This window comes from Emys orbicularis, chromosome 3 (assembly GCF_028017835.1).
Source record: "Emys orbicularis isolate rEmyOrb1 chromosome 3, rEmyOrb1.hap1, whole genome shotgun sequence".
NCBI classification, from domain to species: domain Eukaryota; kingdom Metazoa; phylum Chordata; order Testudines; family Emydidae; genus Emys; species Emys orbicularis.
In genome coordinates, this window is record NC_088685.1 from 39,560,985 (window position 1) to 39,582,742 (window position 21,758).

Here is a 21,758-nt window from a genome sequence, read left to right on the forward strand (position 1 = left end):
CCAAATGCTCCAATCAGTATTGGAGCTACAGCATGCCGGGCACTGTACAAATATAGAAAGAGACATAAGCCTGAAAGGCTTATAATATAAAGAAAAAAACAGACAAAGGTTAGGGAATGAGAACACACAAGCAAATCAACCTGGTGAAGAATTGGCACAGCTTTGTTAGTTACATGTACTATATTTTTTTAACTGGAGGAAGAGATATAGGAAAGGAGGAATAAGAAAAGGATAGAGCCACGTTCTTGGGTTCGGGATGGTATGGGGTTTGCATTGGTCACACTGGGTGATAAGCTCCTCCTAGCGATGGACAAAGATTAACTGTCAAGTTGATCAAACGTCAACTGAAAAAGATACCAGACTTATCTATATGGTGTGGGGATCTGGTGGCTTTCACAGGGCTCTGAATGGTCTCTAATCATTTGAATGGGAGTGGAAGGGTACTAGATAAGGACCTTGATCAGAAAAGTGTTGAGAGGAGGCAGAAAATCCTAATTCTCTCCTTCTGTCCCCGCCCCCCAGCTCAGCTGAGCCAGCAGTAGTAGTACCCCAGATTTCCTAACACAATAGCTCTACTGCTCTAAAGCATATACTAGGGAAGGCTCATAAACCACAGTACAAAGTAGCTGGACAACCTGAATATGTTCCAAAACTATCATATTACAGATTAGTTGCTGCTATCCATTGCTGCCTCAGCAAAATCAGCAACTGTGGGCAAAGAAATGCTTTTTTTTTTTCCTATGGGGAGCCGATATTTCCTGTCTGCAGAAAAACACTGGATTGGGGTGGGGAGCAGTGGCCCTTTCCTGTCATCTTTCCTCTTCCTGAAGTTAAATGATTGAGGAACCACCATGTAGAACCACCTGACAACCCCAGTGAAGGGAGTCTCAGGGACCCTAGCATGAAACAGGATTGGGCTGATGAGAAGTCTCTCTGAAGGCAACAAAGGATGTAGGGGAAAGGGGACATTTTTTGAAGGAGAGGGATGACTATGCAAAAGGCCTCAGCTCAGTTCTACAGAACACTCATGGCCAATGCTTAAGGTTGAAATAGAATTGTGAATCCAACTACCTTCTGCACAGATTTGTATGCAGACAACATGGCAAGCTGTTCCCAGCAAGGCCCTCTAGTTTCCCTTACTGTCATAAGAGTCTTGTACTTTCTGTTAATGTGTCGATGTGAGATTGCTGTTGAGGTTGAGCATTTTTCTGCAACGTTTTCCCCCTAATAAATTGAATTAGTCAGGACAGCATGTATTGATCAGGTACTCTGATCTGCCATTAAACACTGATTAAGGTAATGTTTCCCTTTTTGCTCTTGAAACCGAATGGGATAATTTGATAATTTAGTCTTCAGAAGAGAAGAGTGAGGGGGGATTTGATAGCAGCCTCAAATACCTGAAGGGGGGTTCCAAAGAGGATGGAGCTCGGCTGTTCTCAGTGGTGGCGGATGACAGAACAAGGAGCAATGGTCTAAAGTTGCAGTGGGGGAGGTCTAGGTTGGATATTAGGAAAAAACTATTTCACTAGGAGGGTGGTGAAGCACTGGAATGGGTTACCTAAGGAGGTGGTGGAATCTCCATCCTTAGAGGTTTTTAAGGCCCTGCTTGACAAAGCCCTGGCTGGGATGATTTAGTTGGTGTTGGCCCTGCTTTGAGCAGGGGGTTAGACTAGATGATCTCCTGAGGTTTCTTCCAACCCTAATCTTCTATGATTCTATGATTCTATATTAGGTCAGCCATTTTTCTGTATCAAACCTGCAGCTCTCTATTCTAAATTAATCTATTTTAAAAAGTCTTGCCTGAGATTTGTAGACAGTTCTCCTTTGACTGTACAAACCGTTATTTTAGATGTTGTTGCTTTTTTAATTTTTTAAATTAAATTCCCTGTCCTCTTAGTTAGTGGAAGTAGGAGACGGTCATACCAAAACTCATGGAAACTAAACAGGAAAATATAGCCAGATGTCACCATTTCCCCAAGTGACTTGATGTTTGTAATGTACTGGGTAGAGTTCTTCAGGGAGGCATTTAATTTTCATTTCACACTAGTGTTCCGTTTCAGAATATAGGACAGGAAAACAAAGGCTAAGGTTATTATTTAAAAAAACCTATAAATATTTATTTTATTTATTTGGTAATATTCATCCAAAGGATCCCGAAATGCTCTCCAAACTTTACTTTTACAGGAATCACTTTGTTTCTCACTGAATTACAGCCAACTGTGGAGCGGAATGCAGAATCTGTTTGAAAGTACCTAACAGCACTATGACAACAATTTAGCATAAGAAGTGTACAGAAAAGCCATAGCCAACTGAAACTGCTGAAATAAGAAAGGTCTGTAGAATGTATTTGTGAAGGCCAATGCAATGTAATGAATACCAACACTCTTGCAAGAAAGAAAGAAGAATGTGAATTTACAGCTCTTGAAATTTTATACCCTAGTAAATAATACTGCACATGCTATGGAATTATTCCAGATTTACACCAGCATCAATGAGAGCAGATCCTAATCATAAGTCTTCAAGCAAAGCCACTTTCAAATTACAGATACATATTCTAAAAATAAATACTTTGGTCCATATTTCAAAGAGGGGCATTTTTTTGCTTTCCTCTAAATCATTCGATCAACTTCCTTCACACATGTTTAAAAAAATATAGCTCTGTTCTAAGAGTAAGCCCCCAGTGTTAAGGTTAAAAGTTGATTGATTTATTTATTGCCAGAGTTACTGTGTTGCTAAAAACACAGATTCTCAGCTGGTGTAAATCAGCATAGTTCTGTTAAAGTAAAAGGACTTACACCAATTTATCTAAGCTCAGGAGTTCGCTCACAAAATGCAATAAGGTTCACATTAAATTTTAATTAAATTGCTGGCTTTGCATCCTCTGCAGATGTAGAAAGTGGCTCTCTCTCCACTACTGCAGCTTCAGTAGACAGGGGCCTGCCACTGCCATCTCCCTTCTCCATCCACATTAGGAAATCTAACACCAGAATCAGTAGAGCACAAGGACCAGCCTTTGCTGGGTCTTGCATAGCTAGAAGGGAAAGGAAGGTTTCTTACATCTTCTCCTTGCTTCTTGAAACTCCACATAGGGCTAAGCCCAATTCAGTTTTTTAATTGTCTTATGGTGTCCTAAACACACAGGTTCAAATCACACACCACTTCATTTTCTCAAGGTCAGTAAACCGCTGTCCACCTTGTGTTTTTTTGGGGGGTGAAACCTTAGAAACTGACATCTGGGTTAAAAATCCAATGGCTTTTCTTTTGTTTGTTTCCTGTAAAAATAATCATTTGTCTTGGTGTCACTGGCCAAAATGCCCCCTTCCATGCTTATGGCACAGGCGGGCTATCCCTTTCCAATTCACAGCTGGGTGCATTTCAATGTGGGACCCTATCAACAGACCTTGTAACGTGCTTTGGGATCAAAAGTGCTAGGTAACTGTAAAATATTATTAAAACCAAACTCATTAACAGTAGAATAGAACAGATTATGTTTTTAGCTCCTTTTCCTCTTACCTTTGTTTTACTGTCAAAACAGGTGAATCCCAAGGCAAAGTCAACTGTGAAACACAGGGTTACTCCTTGCCAGCTGCACATATATGTTTTAGACTGGAAAAAATATTAATGTTGAGAATACAGTTTTATTATCATTGTTACTTTTATCCAATAACAGTACATCTTATTTTCTGTTTGTGATAAGACACCAAGCCTGTAACCCTAGGAGAGAATTACAGCAGTCTATTGATAAAAAAATTACATTCTGTAATAATATATATATATATTATTAATAATATATATTTACAACATATTATCAGAGATCTGTTCACTTAGGCTGTTTTTCCCCCCCAAAACAGTTCTTTAGAACCTGGCCTGATCTGACCTATACCTATCCACTACAAAATGAAAAACTAAACAATCCAAACTAAAAAGAACTATTTGTAAAATCCTCTGAGAGAGACTTTGGAAGACTACTTAGAACTGACTCGAAAGGCTAAATCGATTATATAATAATTGGTTCTCACACGGTTTCTAACAAACTTTGTGTACATAATCAAATCACTGGCAACTGTCTAACTATGAGATCAGTATCTGTCTGCTTCACCTCTCTGTCTACTTTAACCTTTGAAAATAGTCTTTTTGATTTTGCAAGATTTCGCTGAAGCCTTGTAAAACTACGGTAAGGTGCCACCACAGTACCAATGGTTATTACTAAACCAATTAACTAGCACTACTCTCTTGTCAGCCGCTGAAATATGAATGTTAATTCTTTGACCTCTTTTTAGATTAAAAAGAGTTTGAGGCTAAACTTATGAAAGTGCTTTACAATTAAAAGTCTATTAACATTTAAATTTACCTCTATCCACATCTCTAATAGCATTGGTATTGCAGTTACTGACCAAAATACACAGTGTGCACATTTAACATATATTTATATCTTCATGTGAACTGGATTCAGACTGTAAAGACAGGCAGTCTTCAGCACTCCTGGCTATAAATTTAAAAAGGGGCTTGAAGGTTTTCACATTGACATCAACAGCAAAAATCCCACTGACTTCACTGTATAGAGCTTTCCAAAATGTTTAATATAGCCTCTTGATGTACTAAAAGCCTGAGTTTTTCCAAGGGAACAATACCTGGTTCTCATATTAATGTCTCATAAACAGCAATGTCATCTCATCTTTAGAGATTTGTTTATTTAAAATTTTATATCTGGATAATCTTTTTGAAATGCCAGACCTCAAAAAAGAGGTTCTAACAAATGAATGGTTTGTAAGAAATTGATAAATTAATAAAACTCTAGGTAGAAAGTTGATCCTTTTGGTATTTTTTTTTAAAAAGTAGTAAAGCTTGAGATGTTGAAAAATAGACATTTTGACATACACCTCTACCCCGATATAACGCTGTCCTCAGGAGCCAAAAAAATCTTACCGCGTTATAGGTGAAACCGCGTTATATCGAACTTGCTTTGATCCGCCGGAGCGCGCATCCCCGCCCCCCCAGAGCGCTGCTTTACTGCGTTATATCCGAATTCATGTTATATCGGGTCACGTTATATCGGGGTAGAGGTGTATTCTTGAATTTTAGTATTTATTGCTTTTGAAGTTTCTCATGCCAATATTTTAAAATATCTTGTTGATATGATCAAAATACAATTTTTTGTCAAACTTAGTGATATTCTAATATAAAAGGAACTTCAACTGAGATACAACATTGACATTTTATATAGCTACATTTTTTAATGTCTGCACAGTTGATGTAATTCATCTATCAGTACTAGAGCTGGTTGAGTAATGGGAAAAAAGATTTGTGAATAAGCAGTTTGATTTTGATTTGCTGCTGTTTGTGGATCATACTATTGGCAAGAATATTAGTGACTGCCATTAAATTATTAACATGTTTATAAGTATCCAGCATTTCACATATTCATTATAAAATGTCATGAATTGTTATTCATCATTTGTTCTACATTATTCTTCTACTGAAAAGATTCTGTCATTCAGGGCATGATTCAGCAAATCACTTAAACACTTGCTTAACTTTATAAACATGTTTTTAAATCGGGAAGCTGAAAAAAACAGCACACATCTAACCAATCACAGGGCCACAAATAGTGAATACTAAAAGTGAGCAGTTCACAAAGAATTAGCCTGAAATATCTGGTGAATATTGAAGAGTTATGCACCTAACAGAACTGGTTTGCAAATGACCTGCAAACTAAAATACAAAACAAAAACAAAAAGACAAAATGTGTTGCTTTTTCAGTTTGATAAATACAATGCCATAGATCTAATCAGGAGCAACCTTCATTAAAGACATGACATAGTCTTGTCCCAGAAAACATCTTTCAACGGAAATACTTTGGGTTTAGCTATATCTATTAGGGGAGAAAGTTGATGTTTAACCTGAAAGGTTACACATTGCAAATGCTCACTGACTTAGAATCTGAATAATCTTCAAAGGCCTTAGCTTGGAGGTTATTAAACACTTTCAGGATGTGGATCACATATTAATAGAGATCATCGAGAGGACCACCTTCTCTCCCATTCACCAAAGCGTAGACCACCATCCCTTTCCAGTCATGACTGTGACAACCACCTTCCTTTATGTTTGTGATTGCACAACATCCCTCTGGATGACTACAGCAATCACTGACATGGAAATTTAATATTAGGCACCCATTTAGTCTACTTTTAGTTCTCTTTTAATGTCTTTTACTGAAATCAATAGAAGCCCAAACACCTTTGTGGATCTGGGCCTATGTCTCTAGCCAGCTCTTGGCAGGACCCAAGCAATTTTCCACAGACCACAGTTTGAGAACTCCTAGGAGAGTTATTGACAGAGGAGAAAAGAATAGTGTCACGGGTGTCACTGGCCCTTTAAAGAGAAAGAGGCCAGTACACCTGTGACTTGTCAGCTCACTCCAATTGGGCTTAAAGGCGGGCACCTGGCTCCGAGTTGGAAGAGAGACCTGGTGAGTCAGAGCTGCCTGAAAGCACTGACAGAGAAACAGAGAAGGTTGGGTAAGAGCTCCCTGAGGAGGGAAAGGAGAGACCGGGGTGGGAGGGGGGAGAAGTAGGAGGAGAAGCAGCAGCAGCAGCCAGCTGGTGCAGAGAGCCACTGGGAAGAGCAAAAGGTTAATGATGAGGACTGGCCAGAGCTGGGGAACCCTTGCCAAGTTAAAGGAAAGCTCATGCAGAGGCCCTGATGAATTGTGGATGAAGCGGGTTAATGGTGAATCTCAGGAGGAGAGTTAGGCAGGGAGGCCTGGCTGAGTGGGACACCTGACTTGGGGCTATGGGAAATGTATCGCAGGAGAGAAGCGGGTCTTGTAACTCTCAATTTGATGGCCTGGAGAGTGAGACCCTGGAATAGGTGCTCAAGGCACTGGCACAGAATGATCAATGACTCTGGTGGGTGATCTGGAATGGTCACATTTAAAAGGGATTGAAGAGCTGCTGTGTTATAATCTTGTATTACTTTGGGGATTTGAAAGAAATTGTTTTTACTATGAGGGATCTGTGCACTATGGCAGTTTATAAATAAAAGAGTTTGAATTTGCCATCAAGAGACAATATTCCTTTGTATGGGTGAATTCCAAAGGAAAACGGAGGCAGTTATTTTTCATGGCCCAGCCTGTTTCAGGAGGGTGCTCCAGGAAGGCTCCACCTTGTAACATATAGGTTATAGTTAAAATATCTTCCTTGCTTATATGAAACAAAATTTTGTGAACTGTATTCTGACACCTGCCTACTAGATGGAACCCAGGGCATGTATGTGTAAGTTGGCCCAAAGTAAATTATTTCTAGATGTCTCATTAAAAACAAATTCCAGACACACCGGAATATTTTAATATTGTGTTTTCCTCAATGTGACCCTTCTGTGGATTTGATACAAGGTCTTACTCAGGATTCTGTAAAACATTTCAAAGCAGCTTTTCAAATATGCCTGCTTGATGACAAATCTATGTTAAAACTGGCCTTTTATGATCCTTGTTCATGTTGACTCCACACTTCTCAATAAAATTAACACACATGAAATCTTTTCTGTATGTCTATTTGAAGTTCCTTCTGAAATGCTAATGAACAGGAGCTACAGTAGTTATTTCCAATAGCTAGACAACATTACCATGCACTGTCAACTGCTGTTAATATGAAAATGCTGAGATGCTGAAGTTATTTCTAGTTAAGGTGACTCATGTTTATATTTCACGAAAACAATACATAAAAAGATTAACATTGCAAAATCAAGCACTCAAAAGTTAGTAAATGCCAGAATTAAGGTTGCCTGCACAACCTTAATTCTGTGACCTTGTGCATATGTGTTATGATGCTGTCTTTAATTACACGTTCACTGTATCAGGGTGACTTGCCCGTCCGTGTCTGGAGAGCCTGGGTCTAAGCCAGCCCTGACTACAAGAGGAGCCTCACCTGAGAGAGGCAGGTGATTTAATATTGAGGGGGGGAAAAAGCAGGAAACTGCAGGGGTGCGGCCAGAGAGAAAGCATGGAATCAGGGCCAGAGGACTGGATATTGGTGGTTTCAAGTTGAGTTTATTATTTTGGACTTTATGGTTGATTATTCTGTGACTAAAGAATATGACTATTTTTAGTGTTAAACCATCCCCAGAAATGGTGCTGTAAGCCACAAGAAAGACTTTCTGGAGTGCTTAAGGGGTCTGTAGGAGGGAGTTAGTAAGGGCAGGGTGCCTGTTAAAGCAACCCATCACCACGAAGTGGTGCTCCATATGCAGCCACACCATTACAATGACATATTATTTTTTCCTACAGGACCCAAAATTGAGTACACAGGATGGACCTGCTCAGGGAATAAATCCAGGTTGTGTTGTTAAGGAAGCTGTTATCTGTAGAACCACTGCCTCGTTTGTTGCAGAAATTGGAAGATGTGTAGTAAAGGAGGCAGGGGGATTTAGGAAGAGAAAGGATGGTCCCATGGTTAGGGCATTTGAATGCTGCCCTAGAGAACTGGATTCTATCCCTGCTTCTGCCATAGAGTTCCTGTGTGATGCCTAGTCAAGTTGCTTAAATTCAACATTTCACAGGTGGCCACTAATTTTGCATTCCTCATTTTCTGGAAGACTGACCTCAGACCCTGTGTCCAGACTTGCGCTGAGAACTCAAAGCTGCCACAGAAATTAATGGGAGCTGTGCTTCGAACATATAAAGTACTCTGGAAAATCATGTCCTAGGATACCCAAAATTAGAGGATACTTTTGACTTTAATTTCTCTGTTTCCCATCTGTAAAATGGGGATAATAATTCCCCCCCATCTCACAGAGGTGAAAATAAATTCACTAGTCGTTGTGAAACATTCAGATACCATAGAGATGAGTGCTATAAAGAAACTCATGAGAAAATTAATAATTCTGTCTTTAGAGCATGGTTCAGATAAGGCATGAGGCCACACACTGAATAATGAGGATAGAATAAAATATTGAATAGCTACGCATTAAGTGAGCACCTCCCATTCTGTGCTCTAAGATAGGAATCCTGTGGGAAAAATAGTATGTGACCGTGTAATTAAAGACTGTATCCGTAAAGGTTTTTAAGGTCAGGCTTGACAAAGCCCAGGCAGGGATGATTTAGTTGGGGATTGGTCCTGCTTTGAGTAGGGTGTTGGACTAGATGACCTCCTGAGGTCCCTTCCAACCCTGATATTCGATGATTCTATAATTGCACATGCACACAAACAAGGGGTCTGAAATCAGGTTACACAGGCAACTTTAATTCTAGCATTTCATAACTTTTGACTGCTTAATTCTGAAATCTTAACAATATTCTTCTTAACTTAGTTTGTGTGTGTGCGCTTTCCTGGATGTTTTTTAAAAAAGCAAACAAACAACAACAAATTCCATCATGAGGCATCATATTAACACCCACATGAATGATCAGTAAGTTAGGAATATTTAGATCCACAACACAGACTTTTGCCACAAGAGTTAACCTACTCCTGCTGTGATTTACTCTGTTGTCACTCTTTTTGTAGACCAGCACTGGAAAAGGATGAGACACACACTTTGCCAGTGGATTTCACGGATATTTGCTGGAGATAAATGGGAGATAAATAGTGAGACTCTGGAAACTTGGGTTCTATTCAAAGCTCTGGAAAGGAGTCTACTCTGGACTCTGCACAGACTCTTCTGCCCACTACTTCCAAGCAGGATTCTTTCTGCCCCATCACTGACAACCTGTCTTTGTTCCAGTCTTATCTCAACCTGACCCCTGGCTCCTTGTCCCAGTCCCATTCTCCCCATCTAGCCAGTCCCAGACTCAGCACGGCTTGTAACAGCCCAGAGCTGCAATTGAGGAGAAAGTCCTGCTCAGTCTTGGGCTGGACATGCTCAGTGCAGACAGAATCTCTGGGGACTGTAGCTCTTAAAATGTTAAGAAGTCTTTACTGACTACGTGCAAACTTCAATTTTCAAAGGCTTAGAACTTAGACAAATCTGAGCAGATTTTCATAAGGATGGCAAAAGGCACACCCTGGACATAAACACCATCCCCTGCAAAATTTCAAGCCGCCACTCCAAAGCATTAAGGGGTGCGAAAACATTTCAAATGAAAGGTCACCAAGATTTTAAACTTGGCCAAAACAATGTATTTTTCCTTAGCCTTGTTCTTGGAAACAGATTAACTATTTTGCTGAAACTTTCAAAAATATTACAGCTTCAGGCATTCACCAGGCATGGACAAGTTCAGTCCAAACAGTAAAAAATTAGCAGATTTATAATCAGCTGAAAAATAGGGTCTCATAATGAGAAGAGTCTGGCAATCCTAATAAGAGTTGGTGCTATCACACTCGCCTATAACATGTACTGGATACATTATTACCTTCAGTGACTATAGCACCCAGAGGCTCTGCTCATGAATGAGGCCGCACTGTTAGACACTATACAAACAAAGAAAAACAACATCCCTGCCCTGAAAAAGCTTACAACATAAGAAGAGAAATGACATATGAAGGGTGAGGAAGAGGGATAACAAATGGTCTACAAGTTTCTTTGTACGTATAAACTGGAACAGGTGCAGAGAGAAGCTAGTAAGATGATCAGAGGACTGGAGGGCCTATCTTATGAGAGGAGACTAGAAGAGCATGGCTTGTTTAGTCAAGCAAAAAGAAGAGTTAGAGGGGATAATATTGATCTCTATAAATACACTAATGGGAGGGTGAAGAGCTATTTAAATTAAAGGACAATATTGGCACAAGAACAAACTGGTCTTGAATAGGGTGAGCAGGTGTCCAGTTTTTGAAAAGCGACCCTGGTGGCTCCGGTCAGCACCGCCGACCGGGACGTTAAAATTCTGGTCAGTGATGCTGCAGAGCTAAGGCACACTAGTCTCTATCTGTCCTGGCATGGTGCTGCACTCTGGAAGCGGCCAGCAGGTCTGATTCCTAGGCGGGGGGGGGGGGGGGGGCATGGGGCTCTGCGCACTGCCCCCTCCCGAGCACCGGTTCCGCACTCCTATTGGCTGGGAACCGTGGCCAATGGGAGCTGGGAGGGGGGTGCCTACAGGCAAGAGCAGCGCGCAGAGACACCTGCCGCGCCTCTGCCTAGGAGCCGGACCTGCTGGCTGCTTCCGGGGCACAGTGTGGAGTCAGGACAGGCAGGAAGGCTGCCTTAGCCCCCCCCCACTGCACCGCTGACCGGGAGCCATGGAGTTAAGCCTGTGCTGGAAGCCATGGAGTTAAGGAGTGTGCCCCAACCCCAAACCCCACTCCAAACCCAGAGCCCCCTCCTGCACCCCAAACCCCTCAACCCTGACCCCACCCCAGAGCCTGCACCCCCAGATGGAGCCCTCACCGTCCCGCATCCCAACCCCCTGCCTCAACCGCAGCCCCCTCCCACACCATGAACCCCTCATCCCCAGCCCCACCCCAGAGCCCACCCCCCAGACAGAGCCCTCATCCCCTCCTGCACTCCAGCCCTCTGCCCCACCCCTGGAGCCCCCTCCTGCACTCCAAACCCCTCATCCCCAACCCCACCCCAGAGCCCTCACCTCCATCTGCACCCCAGCCCCCTGCCCCAGCCCAGTGAAAGTGAGTGAGTGTGGGGGAGAGCGAGCCACCAAGGGAGGGAGAATGTAGTGAGCAGGGGGGCAGGGCCTCAGGGAAGGAAAGGGGCTAGATTAGAAAGTTGTCAATCCTAGTCTTGAAAAAACTCAGGTCTGAAAGTAGAAGAATGTTTCTAACCATCAGAGGGGTGAGGTTCTGGAACAGACTTCCAATAGGTGCTGTGGGGGCAAACAACTTAATTAGTTTTAAGAGAGAGCTGGACACATTTATGAGTGTGATTGTACAATGCGGTTGTTTGAGATGGTAGGGGGCAGGGCTCAGCTGCCCTCGGACTCACTTCTGGTTTCCATTTTATGTTCCTAAAAGCTCATGCTTCAAGGTTTCGGCTGTCCAGCTGCAGGGGCAGGAAGGGATTCCCTCCCTCCCTTCCTCCCTCCCCCAATGTTTTCTGTTTTTGTTTTGTTTTGTTTCTCTCTCTTCTGAACAATCAGGATGGCCACTGTTGGGGATGGGACACTGGGCAGGGTGGGCCAAGGCTCTCAGCTGACATTGATCATTCTCTCTCTTAGGTACTTGTCTGGCTGGTTCTAGCTCACATGCTCAGTGTCTAACTGATCACAATATGTGGCATTGGAAAGAAATGGCTGCCCCTGGCTCAGACTGGCTGTGACTTTAGGGGTTTTTCACCTTCCTTTGCAGCATGTGGGTGCTAGTCATTTGCCAGGATTATCTGGGTACATCACACAATCATTTCCCTGCCACTGCGGGGGCCTCAGACACTGGTGCACCTCAGTCCCTACTCTCTGCCTGTGGCACATAATAGTCTAGTCTCCTGTGGGCTGTAATACTTTAGTCTAATTTCAGTTGGGTTTACTGTGCTTGGCGGTGTTGGTGGGCTGTGACAAATAGGAGGTCAGACTAGATGATCTGGTGGTCCCCTCTGGCCTTAAACTTTAATGACTCTACATATACTTTTCTCTTGCAGGTTTAGACTCTTAGTGCAGCACTTCATACCATCCGGTCAGACCGCCTCTTCTCAATGTAAAATTCATGGGGGACAAAACTGAGCCTTCATTAGAAAGTGTGATCAAAGAGCCCCTGACATTCTTCCAGGGAAACCTGCAGAAAACCCAGCTCAGCTGGCAACCACACTGTGAATCTGTCTAGAGAGCAGGCAGGATAAAAGGGAAGGGAACTGAACTAACACCACTCCTATTAAGGCTGTTTCAGAAGCTCTAGGGTGCTGCCAACAATGCAGAGCACAAGCTGGACTTCAGGAGACCCAGAACTGGACAGATGCATTGGGAATCCTCACTAGCCCGCTGTGGCATGAACATTTAGAAAATTGGTTACATGGTCACAATTTGTATTACAGGTTCTATCCTAGAACTTTTCTTTCTTTCTTTCTGAATTATAAATAACTAGAAATGGTCCTTGACAATCTAAAGTTTCAGTGATTGTATAAGTACTAATTCCTGCAATAGTTTAACAGTATCTTAGTGATGACTGACTAATTTTCAATAGATAAAAGCATACAGTTTAAAATGTAGCTTGTTAGGATTAGGAGTTTTTCTCAGCCCCCCTTCTGTTCAACGCCTGCAGATCCAGAATGTTTTACAAAATATTATTTAAAATCTATATTTACTAATTATGTTTGCCGGTTTGGAGGTAACATGCAGAATAATAGCTGAGCATGCAGGATTTAGAGTGAAGAAGAAAATGTAATTTATCCAGCACAGTTCCAGATAGCATCAGAGAGTTCACTGTATTTCATACTCTAAGATATTTTTTGCAAAATAAAATCTCCCATGAACAAAATGAGATTCAGTGACACTGCTCATGTAAGAGTGAAAAATACATTGAGAAAAGTGCTATTGTATAGATTCATTTTAATAGAATTGACCTGTAGAACTCTGTTTAGTGCTCTGGTTACCAATGCCTTATCAAGCATGTTATTTCCACATATCAGCTGAATACTGGCTCAGGTTTCGTTAATTCGTATACTTCATGTGAGTGTGTGCGGGGAGGGGAGGGGAGGGGGGAAGGGTGGACTACCTTCCACTTATAACTACCACAATGATATTTTTTGTGGCATTGATTCATATGAAATATACAATTCATTCTGGGCACAGCTTCATTCTGTATAATTCAACAGCAGGAAGCTTACTTTTTAGTGCTTTTGATCAGCCAAAATACAACATAAAAATATTGCTCCTGCATTCATCATTCTAAACTAATACAAATTTTACACCAACCATATTTTGCAAATGTACTTTTTAGAATAACCATTAAAAAGAGGACAATATTATAATTCATAAAACAAAATGAATTTACACCTGTTCCAGGAAGCATTTCCTCTGTAAATTCACAAGCAACTTTATACTAAGTTTTTTATATTTCTGTATTGAACTGGATTTTGCCTGTACATCACAAATATTTTGGACTCTAATTTTCAGCATATTCATCTTTTGCACAATTCCATACATATTTACAGCACTATATAGCAATTAATGAAAAATAACAACAAGAATTGATGCACTGCTATCAAAAATAGCAATGTGGCATAAAAGTCTATTTTTTTCTTTTTAATAGACATGTTTAGTGCTAAAAATCTTAATCTTAATTCAATTGTTTGTGCTTAAAACAAAATTATTTGTATGCAGTTTTTTAAAAAAAATGAACATGAATCTAATGTAATTGGAGCATATTTTTTCACGAGACTAGTTATCCCAACTAAATGCAGAATCACTGAAAGACAACCAAGCAAAGACTTCATGACAACACAATTTTTATTTGCTCAATTAAAAAAAAAAGTATCGCTTTGATACACAGGAAAATGGACATTATAAACGTATTCTGGTAATTTATATCCTATAAAAATTTGTGAGCTTTGCAAACCACAAAGAACAACAACACTTAGCACTTTACAATTCTGAAACATCGAGCAAACATTAACCGAGGGCTGAAAACTACTGCTATTAAAGTCAATGGCAAATATTGCACAGTCTGTCACTTCTTAAGACCCCCCAAATGAATGTATTAGAATTTATCCACAACATTAAAATAAAAGAGGAATTGAAGATTTTAAATGGAACATTCAGAACTTTCTCTTGAAAAGTATCTCTAATACAAGTCTAGCAGATGTATGCTTTTCTGCAATGGTACAGGTAACAGAAGGGCTCAAGTGAAATAAGTTATTGAAATAGATATAACATTTTAGCAAAGGCCCTAATCCAGCAAAAAACTGAGCAAGTGAAGAACTTTATGAATGTGAGGAATATGGTGGAATTCAATGGGACTACATGCGTGTGTAATGTGACTTGTGCGCCATTCTCTGCTGGATTGGGAACTAACAATATCACTTAATTTGATTACATTATAATTTTCTTTCAGATAAATTAATTACTTATCCCAAATCTAATCACGGGGCCAAGACTGACAGTTTGAACTGAGAATATTTGTATATAGTAACACTGACACTTGTATATGTCCCAATCAGTGAGACATTATACCAGTTTCACATCACACTTAATAAATTCTTTTTATTATTCTTATTTTTAAAGCAAACTCATCTGAAGTACAGAAAAAATGGGAGGAAGAGCTGACAAACATTGCTAGCACAGGAGCCAAGTGACTGTTCTGTGCCGAGAGTAAGGACCAATTCTGTAGAACTGGAAGAAGGTTCTGGCCACAGAGTCTTATCACTAATGGGGCACTGAAAGGTTTTTGCAGCTGACAATACTTAAATAAAGAGAACATATACAAATGTTATTTTCTTATTTTGTTCATTTGTTTGCCAGTACACACACACAGCAGGGTTTTCTATCGCATTCAGGCCTCACCAAACTCTGCTCCCATTGGAATCATTGTCCCAGCCATACAAGAAGAAAGACAAGAGGGAAAGGATATGGGCAAATTAGGATGCAACTTTATCAACTCATCTGGGAAATACCTGCCACTAAATCGTACAGTGCAGATCTGTTCTTTCCTTAATCTTTTCCACCTACTTGGGAAGGGCTGCCATCAGCCCCACCCCCGGTACTACCCCTTATGGAGGCCCTAGCACCCTCCCCTGATATGAGGACTAAGAAGGGGGCATTAAGGGAGAGCTGTCTTTCTGCTGTACCAGATGTAGGAACCCCAACCCACCTTTGTCAGCTTTCTTAGGGGCCACCTTCCCTTAAGTCCTCTTCCAGTACTGGACATCTGCCACAAGGTGACAGCAGCAATTAGCTTGGTTGCCTCCTCTCCACCCTCAGACAGTTAATTATTCCCTCCTAAACATAAGTGAAAAATATATTCACTCCCCACTCGGACATGTGTTCCCTATCTTTCCTTTCCAAGGTGACCATGGGCCAGTCCAACTCTGACTCAGGTGATGACCCCAAGGGAGGGGGAACACTTAAAGGAGCGATGGCCCGTTTTCTTCCCACTGGCCAGACAAAAAGCCCCTTCATTCAACCCTGAGGGGAGTGCAATAGTAATACTCCTGTTGACTGAGGAACAGAGGCCAATATTATGATTGAAAATCCCATACTTAGCATATAAAATCTCTGAGAAGGAGGAAGCAGAGATGAAGAGAAGAGTATACATTCGATATAAAGGACAAAGAAATATTACAGCACACTTGATATAATATTGTGGGAGGGATCTAGAACTAAAGTCCTTAGATTTGAAGAGACTATAGAATCTTGCTCAGCAATGTCTTTCCATATATAATAAGCCCCAAAGAGATGCTTTTTTGCATAGTTTGAAGCTTACATGGGCTAGAATACAAAGTACATGTATTTTTGACTTTTAATGCATCCTTTATAATTTTTATTATGTCAACATTTCTATTTTTCATATAATACATTTTGAATAAGTCTGACTCCTTGCTAATCATAGATGTGACATAATATTTTAAAAAATCTATTAAAAAGGATAACTAGATGGAAAGGAATCACATGGTATTAATAAACAGTACATTAAGGGTATAATTAAAAAATACACTTTTCTTTCTCCATTCCACAGATGCAACCCACTTAAATCAGGTGGGTGCCCTAACCACACGACTAGAGTCATTTCCTGACCCCTCTCCCCACATGTCCATTTCATTATTTATCCACAGTGGAACAGCTTCAACGGGAGAGTGAGAGAGCCCCATATCAGACTATCCTAGAGCTCAGTAGTTAGAGCGCTCTCCTGAATGGTGGGAGACCCTTCTTCGAATCCTTTCTCCCTCTCTGCCAAAGGGGGATGGGAATTGAATTTGGGTCTCCCACACCCCAAGTAAGTGCTCTAACCACTGGCCTAAATGTTGTAAGGTGCTGTAGGGTGGGGACTTAGACCTGCAATGGCACAAGGTTTGACCTTGGCCCACAAAGACCTTGGCCCACATTAGCCCAAGGCCCATCCCCCAAATCACAGGTCTTTTACATCTGGGAAACGTTCATTTTCTTCTCTTAACTGCACTGGAAACTGGCTACAAGTTACAACAAATAACCACCACCACCCCATGGCCACTAAGCATGTTTCTACTTAACCCACTGTGGCTTGAAGGTGCTCTGAGGAAGGCAAAAAGTTCCCTGATCCTCTGCCAATTGGCCCACGGGAGAAAAAAATCCTTCCTGACCTCCTAAACAGGCAGCCAGACCCAAGGCATCTGTCAGGCTGGGTTCCCATTCCTAGTTCAGGTGGGTAGGGTGGGCGGAGGCTCCACATGGCCTGCATTGAGCTAAACCCTGGGAGCTGGGAAATGATGGCCACTCAGCAACCCTCTCTCTCAGCTGGCCAATGGGTGCCAGAGACTCCCAGGGGAGGAGCTACTATTGTCCCTTGGCAAATGTCTGTCATCCTTGTTACTCGGACTGTCCCCCTTTCACTATCAGCCCCATCAATTTTCCCCACCTGTTGATGCGGGTGAGTGGCATTTTGATTCAAATGTGATTATTGGGCCCAGGTGTCTCTCTATACCAAGGATGTTTGCAATAGGGTCAATCAAATCTGTCTATATGCAAGTATACAGTGCCATCACTTAAAAAAATTGGCAATCCATTAGTCTGAGTACCAGAGTGTCAGAGGAAGTGCAAAATATCTTTTCCAATGTCATGGCCATGGCACCTCTGTTCAGGCTGACTGGATAGAATTAAAGAAATGCTTTGTTAAAGGTTGTTCCACTTTGCATGAAATAATTAAATATTCATTGAAGCAGGGATTTGAACCCCAGTCTCCCCATTCTGTGTGAAGCAGATTCCCAGATGGTACAAATCAGTGTAACATCACTCTAGTCAATGGAACTGTATTGATTTACACCAGCTGAAGATCTGGCCTGTTTTAGATGTATCTGGATTGGATCACATCATGATATTTTCAGCTATTTTATGAAGTAACATGTGAGACAGACACACTATTATTTACCAGTCTTTATCCAGGAATAAACAACAGCAGAAAGGATTAAGGGTGAAACTAAGGCCTCATTGAAGTCAATGGGAGCTTTGCGTTGATTTCAATGGTACCAGGATTTCACCTCAGCTGCTGAGTTGCCAGTCTAACAGGAGAGGAAGTCAGACTATGTGGGCCTTTCAAAAACTTTGTTCACGTACAACCCAAAAACAGACTTGCCCTCACATGGTGCAACAACATTCCATATGATTGCAACAAATGGAACACACATACGTGTGGATTTACCAGGCCGGTATTTAGCTGATTCGCTATTATTTGGATTTTTGTAGACAAGTAATTCTGACTAGTGCCTAAGAGAATGCAAGAAAACAGAGCTGAGAGTACATGCATAGGGCAAATGTCTGAAGACTCGCATGGGAAATATCAGTGTGAGATTGATCTGCTCATTAAATGGAATGATGCTTTTACTAAGCTTCTGGGGGAAAAGGCAGTATAGATTTTAACAAAAGATGGTTCTCAGCCACGCCACTGAGTTCTAATCTGTATTTTACCAGATTTCAAAGGTGCTTGGCTTAGGGTTCCTTTTCAGATGGAACATTCCTAGAAAATATAATACAGAATGACAACCTTCTTTAGAGATTTTAAATCAACAGACAACAGAATTTTACATTATAGCAGGGATATAATTCTCTATGTATGCAATATGAATAACTTCTAGAATCCTATTGGTTTCATTCCTAGTCAATTCTACAGAACTCTCCCATAACATAATAATAAAAATAGGCACAGACCACAAGATTCAGATCTCGATCCAAACTTTTCCAAAGTTCAGAGGTGTTTGGGTTTATGGTTCTGATTTGGACCACCTAGGATTTAAATAATTTGCTAATACTCATAAGATTGTATTCTGGTTTTATTAGCATTGTTACTGTCCTTCCACAACACATTAATGTGTTGCATTGTGAATTATGTGTTATATGTCAACTTATGTTCTATTTTACACGAAAAGAATAAAATGTACATATGCACAGCTAAATTATATCACATTTAGGTAATATTTTATCATTTGTTTAATATCCTTTTCAGAATCAGGCTTCAATGACATATCTAAAAATGACCAGGTAAATTGGAATTATAGTAAGCTTCCTGTATATAATGAAAACAATCTAAAATTTGTGCAATTAAACTGGTGCTTCTGGTAACAAACTGATAATTATCTTTTAATGACCCTATAAATCTAACCTAATCTAATTGCTATTTAATATCTCACTTGAATTCATAGTAGGTTTTTGGTTTGTTTTTCAATGGAGAGTATGGAGTAAATTTTCAAAGTAGTTTATGATGTTCTTCCTGTTACTAAGAGGAGTTCTATGCATAATTCTGCTTCATGTAAAACTGCTTCATATTTAAAGATAATGATAATACTTGGCAACTTTATAGCACATTTTGTCCAACTATACATACCTTGCATTTTAAAGATATTCATTAAACTTCACAATACATATGTATGTCAAGTATTTGTTAACCCTATTTTTATTCATTTTCTTGCTTGCTTTCTTCCCTACAAGGGTTGGAGTACAATTGATTCATAGATTGTAAAACCAAAAGGGACCACTATGATAATCTAGTCATCCCTCCTGCACAGGTCTTCCCTGAATTAATTTCTGTTTGAACTAGAGAATATTTTATAGAAAAATAATCCAATTTTGATTTTAAAATTGCAAGTGATAGAGAATCCACTAACCTTTGGTAAATAGTTCCAATGGTTAATAACCCTCACTTTTAAAAATGTGTGCATTATTTCTACTGTAAAATCTCTGGCTTCTGCTTCCAGCCGTTGGATATTGTTGCATCTTTGTTGACTAGATTAAGGAGCTCTCAATTATCAAATTTCTGTTTCTCGTGTAGGTACTTAGGGCTAGATTCACCAGGGGGACTTAGGCGACTAAAGGGGCAGTTAGATACTTAAATCCTCAAATCTAATCTGTAAGGCCCACTGGCCTTCACAAAACCACACTTAACTACTGCCAAAAGTCTCTTGGTACCTAAATTTCTGCCAGTGGGCATGTGTAAAGCTGCCTAAATCCTGACACCACAGAGCTGCTCAGCACCTAAGTCCCAGTGAGATTCATAAACTAAGCATTACCCTGTTATAGTTCACCTGTTGGGCTCGAGCCAATCTGTGTTCCCTGAACACACCTAATCCACACAAAAGAGGAGGATGAGGATTGTCCTATACCAAGTATCCCAGTGGTTAGAGCACTCATGTGAGATGTGGGAGATGCAGGTTTAAATACCCACTCTGTCTGATTTGAATCAGGGACTTGAACCCAGGCTCTTAAGTATTCTGGGGTAGGTATCTCTCAACCCTTTTGAATCTGTTCCATTTGGTATAAAATACATAGTCACTGGGCCAGAGAGAGAATGAGAATGCCTCGTCATTGGCACACTCACCTCGGAGACCAGGGATCCAGTCCCTGTTCCAATGAATATTAAAATATTTTATACAAAGTGGATGCCATAAGGTGTGTTACTTCAGCTCTGTAGTCTTTCCAGGCCCATGGGAAATGCCTAATGACCACAGATGGGAACAGAATTTGAAGGGGGCAAGGAGACAGCATGGTATTGGCAAGGGACATGGTATCTCTAAGCCAGCCAAAAAACAGAGACGAGACAATGGTTGATTGAATTGGTGCCACTCCTGGGCATTTAAATGATCAAGTTTTACTGGCACAATATTTGTGGAAAGCAAATTCCAAGTAGCATGTAGGAATATTTATAGAGACTGAAGTTTAAATTTGAATGCACAAATATTGCTACCACAAATGCTTTCACACTCAGCCAGTAAGAGATCAGACGCAATTAATATGTAATTTATGTAACCAATCGTAACTACCCAATCTAGTTCAAACGTTGAATGTCAAGAATCGAATACTCCTGCAGAAAACTCTTTGCTGTTAATCCATAGATTTAAAACATGTGCAAAAATTCATTGAATAAACAACAGATAAATACACACAAGGAAATAGAGATATGCAAACTGGTATTCATTCCATCAGAAGAAAGAGATGTTGAATTCATCATATTTGTATATTATTCATTATTAATTAGTGGCACACCTCTATTAATTATTTATATAGGTGAAGTGAAATACCACAAATTATTAAGTATACATTGTTGAAAAAATTAGTTTGTTTTCATAATTTGCAATATATCAATGATAGGAGAGGAATTTTCTTTTTTTTTCATGTTGGAAAATCCTGGAACATGCTTTTTACAGTTGAGATATTTCCCCTCCCTCAACTTGAGACACTACACAAAGATACTGAGGTCAACAAATTAACTATCATTCTCAGGCTGACTGGCAAGGTTAATTCTTCTGACTCATAGGATTCTGTGACAACTGCCAACCTGTTGAGTTATAGCATCAAAGAGAAAAAATTGTCTTGGAGCTTCTACCATTTGGACACTATATCATCACTAATAAAAATACAGCAGAGAATGGCTAAAAATGTGACAGCCTTAATCAAGCTTTCTACATGCACTCAGCTAAAGCCTAACATCGGCCCTAACTTACAGTATGTAGTAACTTATACCAAATAACTTTTTTTGACCAAACAATATAAATGATTTATGAAATCAAATTATCCAACTGCATCAGTACTGCAGGGAGCAGTTTCATTTGCTTCATGACTTTTTGCTACAGCTCTCACTGGACATAATATTTATATTGTATTTTCAAGAATCTACTTTATTACATTATTGTAAAAATACAGAACAAGTATTTGTTGATATAGCCAAGATATTTTTTGGAGGAAGCCAGCCTGGGAGAATGGGTCTGCATAA

The 21,758-nt window shown here is 40.3% G+C and overlaps 1 protein-coding gene across 1 annotated transcript in view; it reads right to left on the reverse strand.

Annotated features, from left to right (window-relative positions):
* The window catches only part of SNTG2 (syntrophin gamma 2), a 480,514-nt gene that overhangs the window by 15,483 nt on the left and 443,273 nt on the right, over positions 1–21,758 (reverse strand). The window contains exon 15 of the mRNA XM_065401720.1: positions 3,514–3,606. Within this exon, the coding sequence (XP_065257792.1) occupies positions 3,514–3,606 (93 nt within the window). The remainder of the gene's footprint in view (positions 1–3,513; positions 3,607–21,758) is intronic.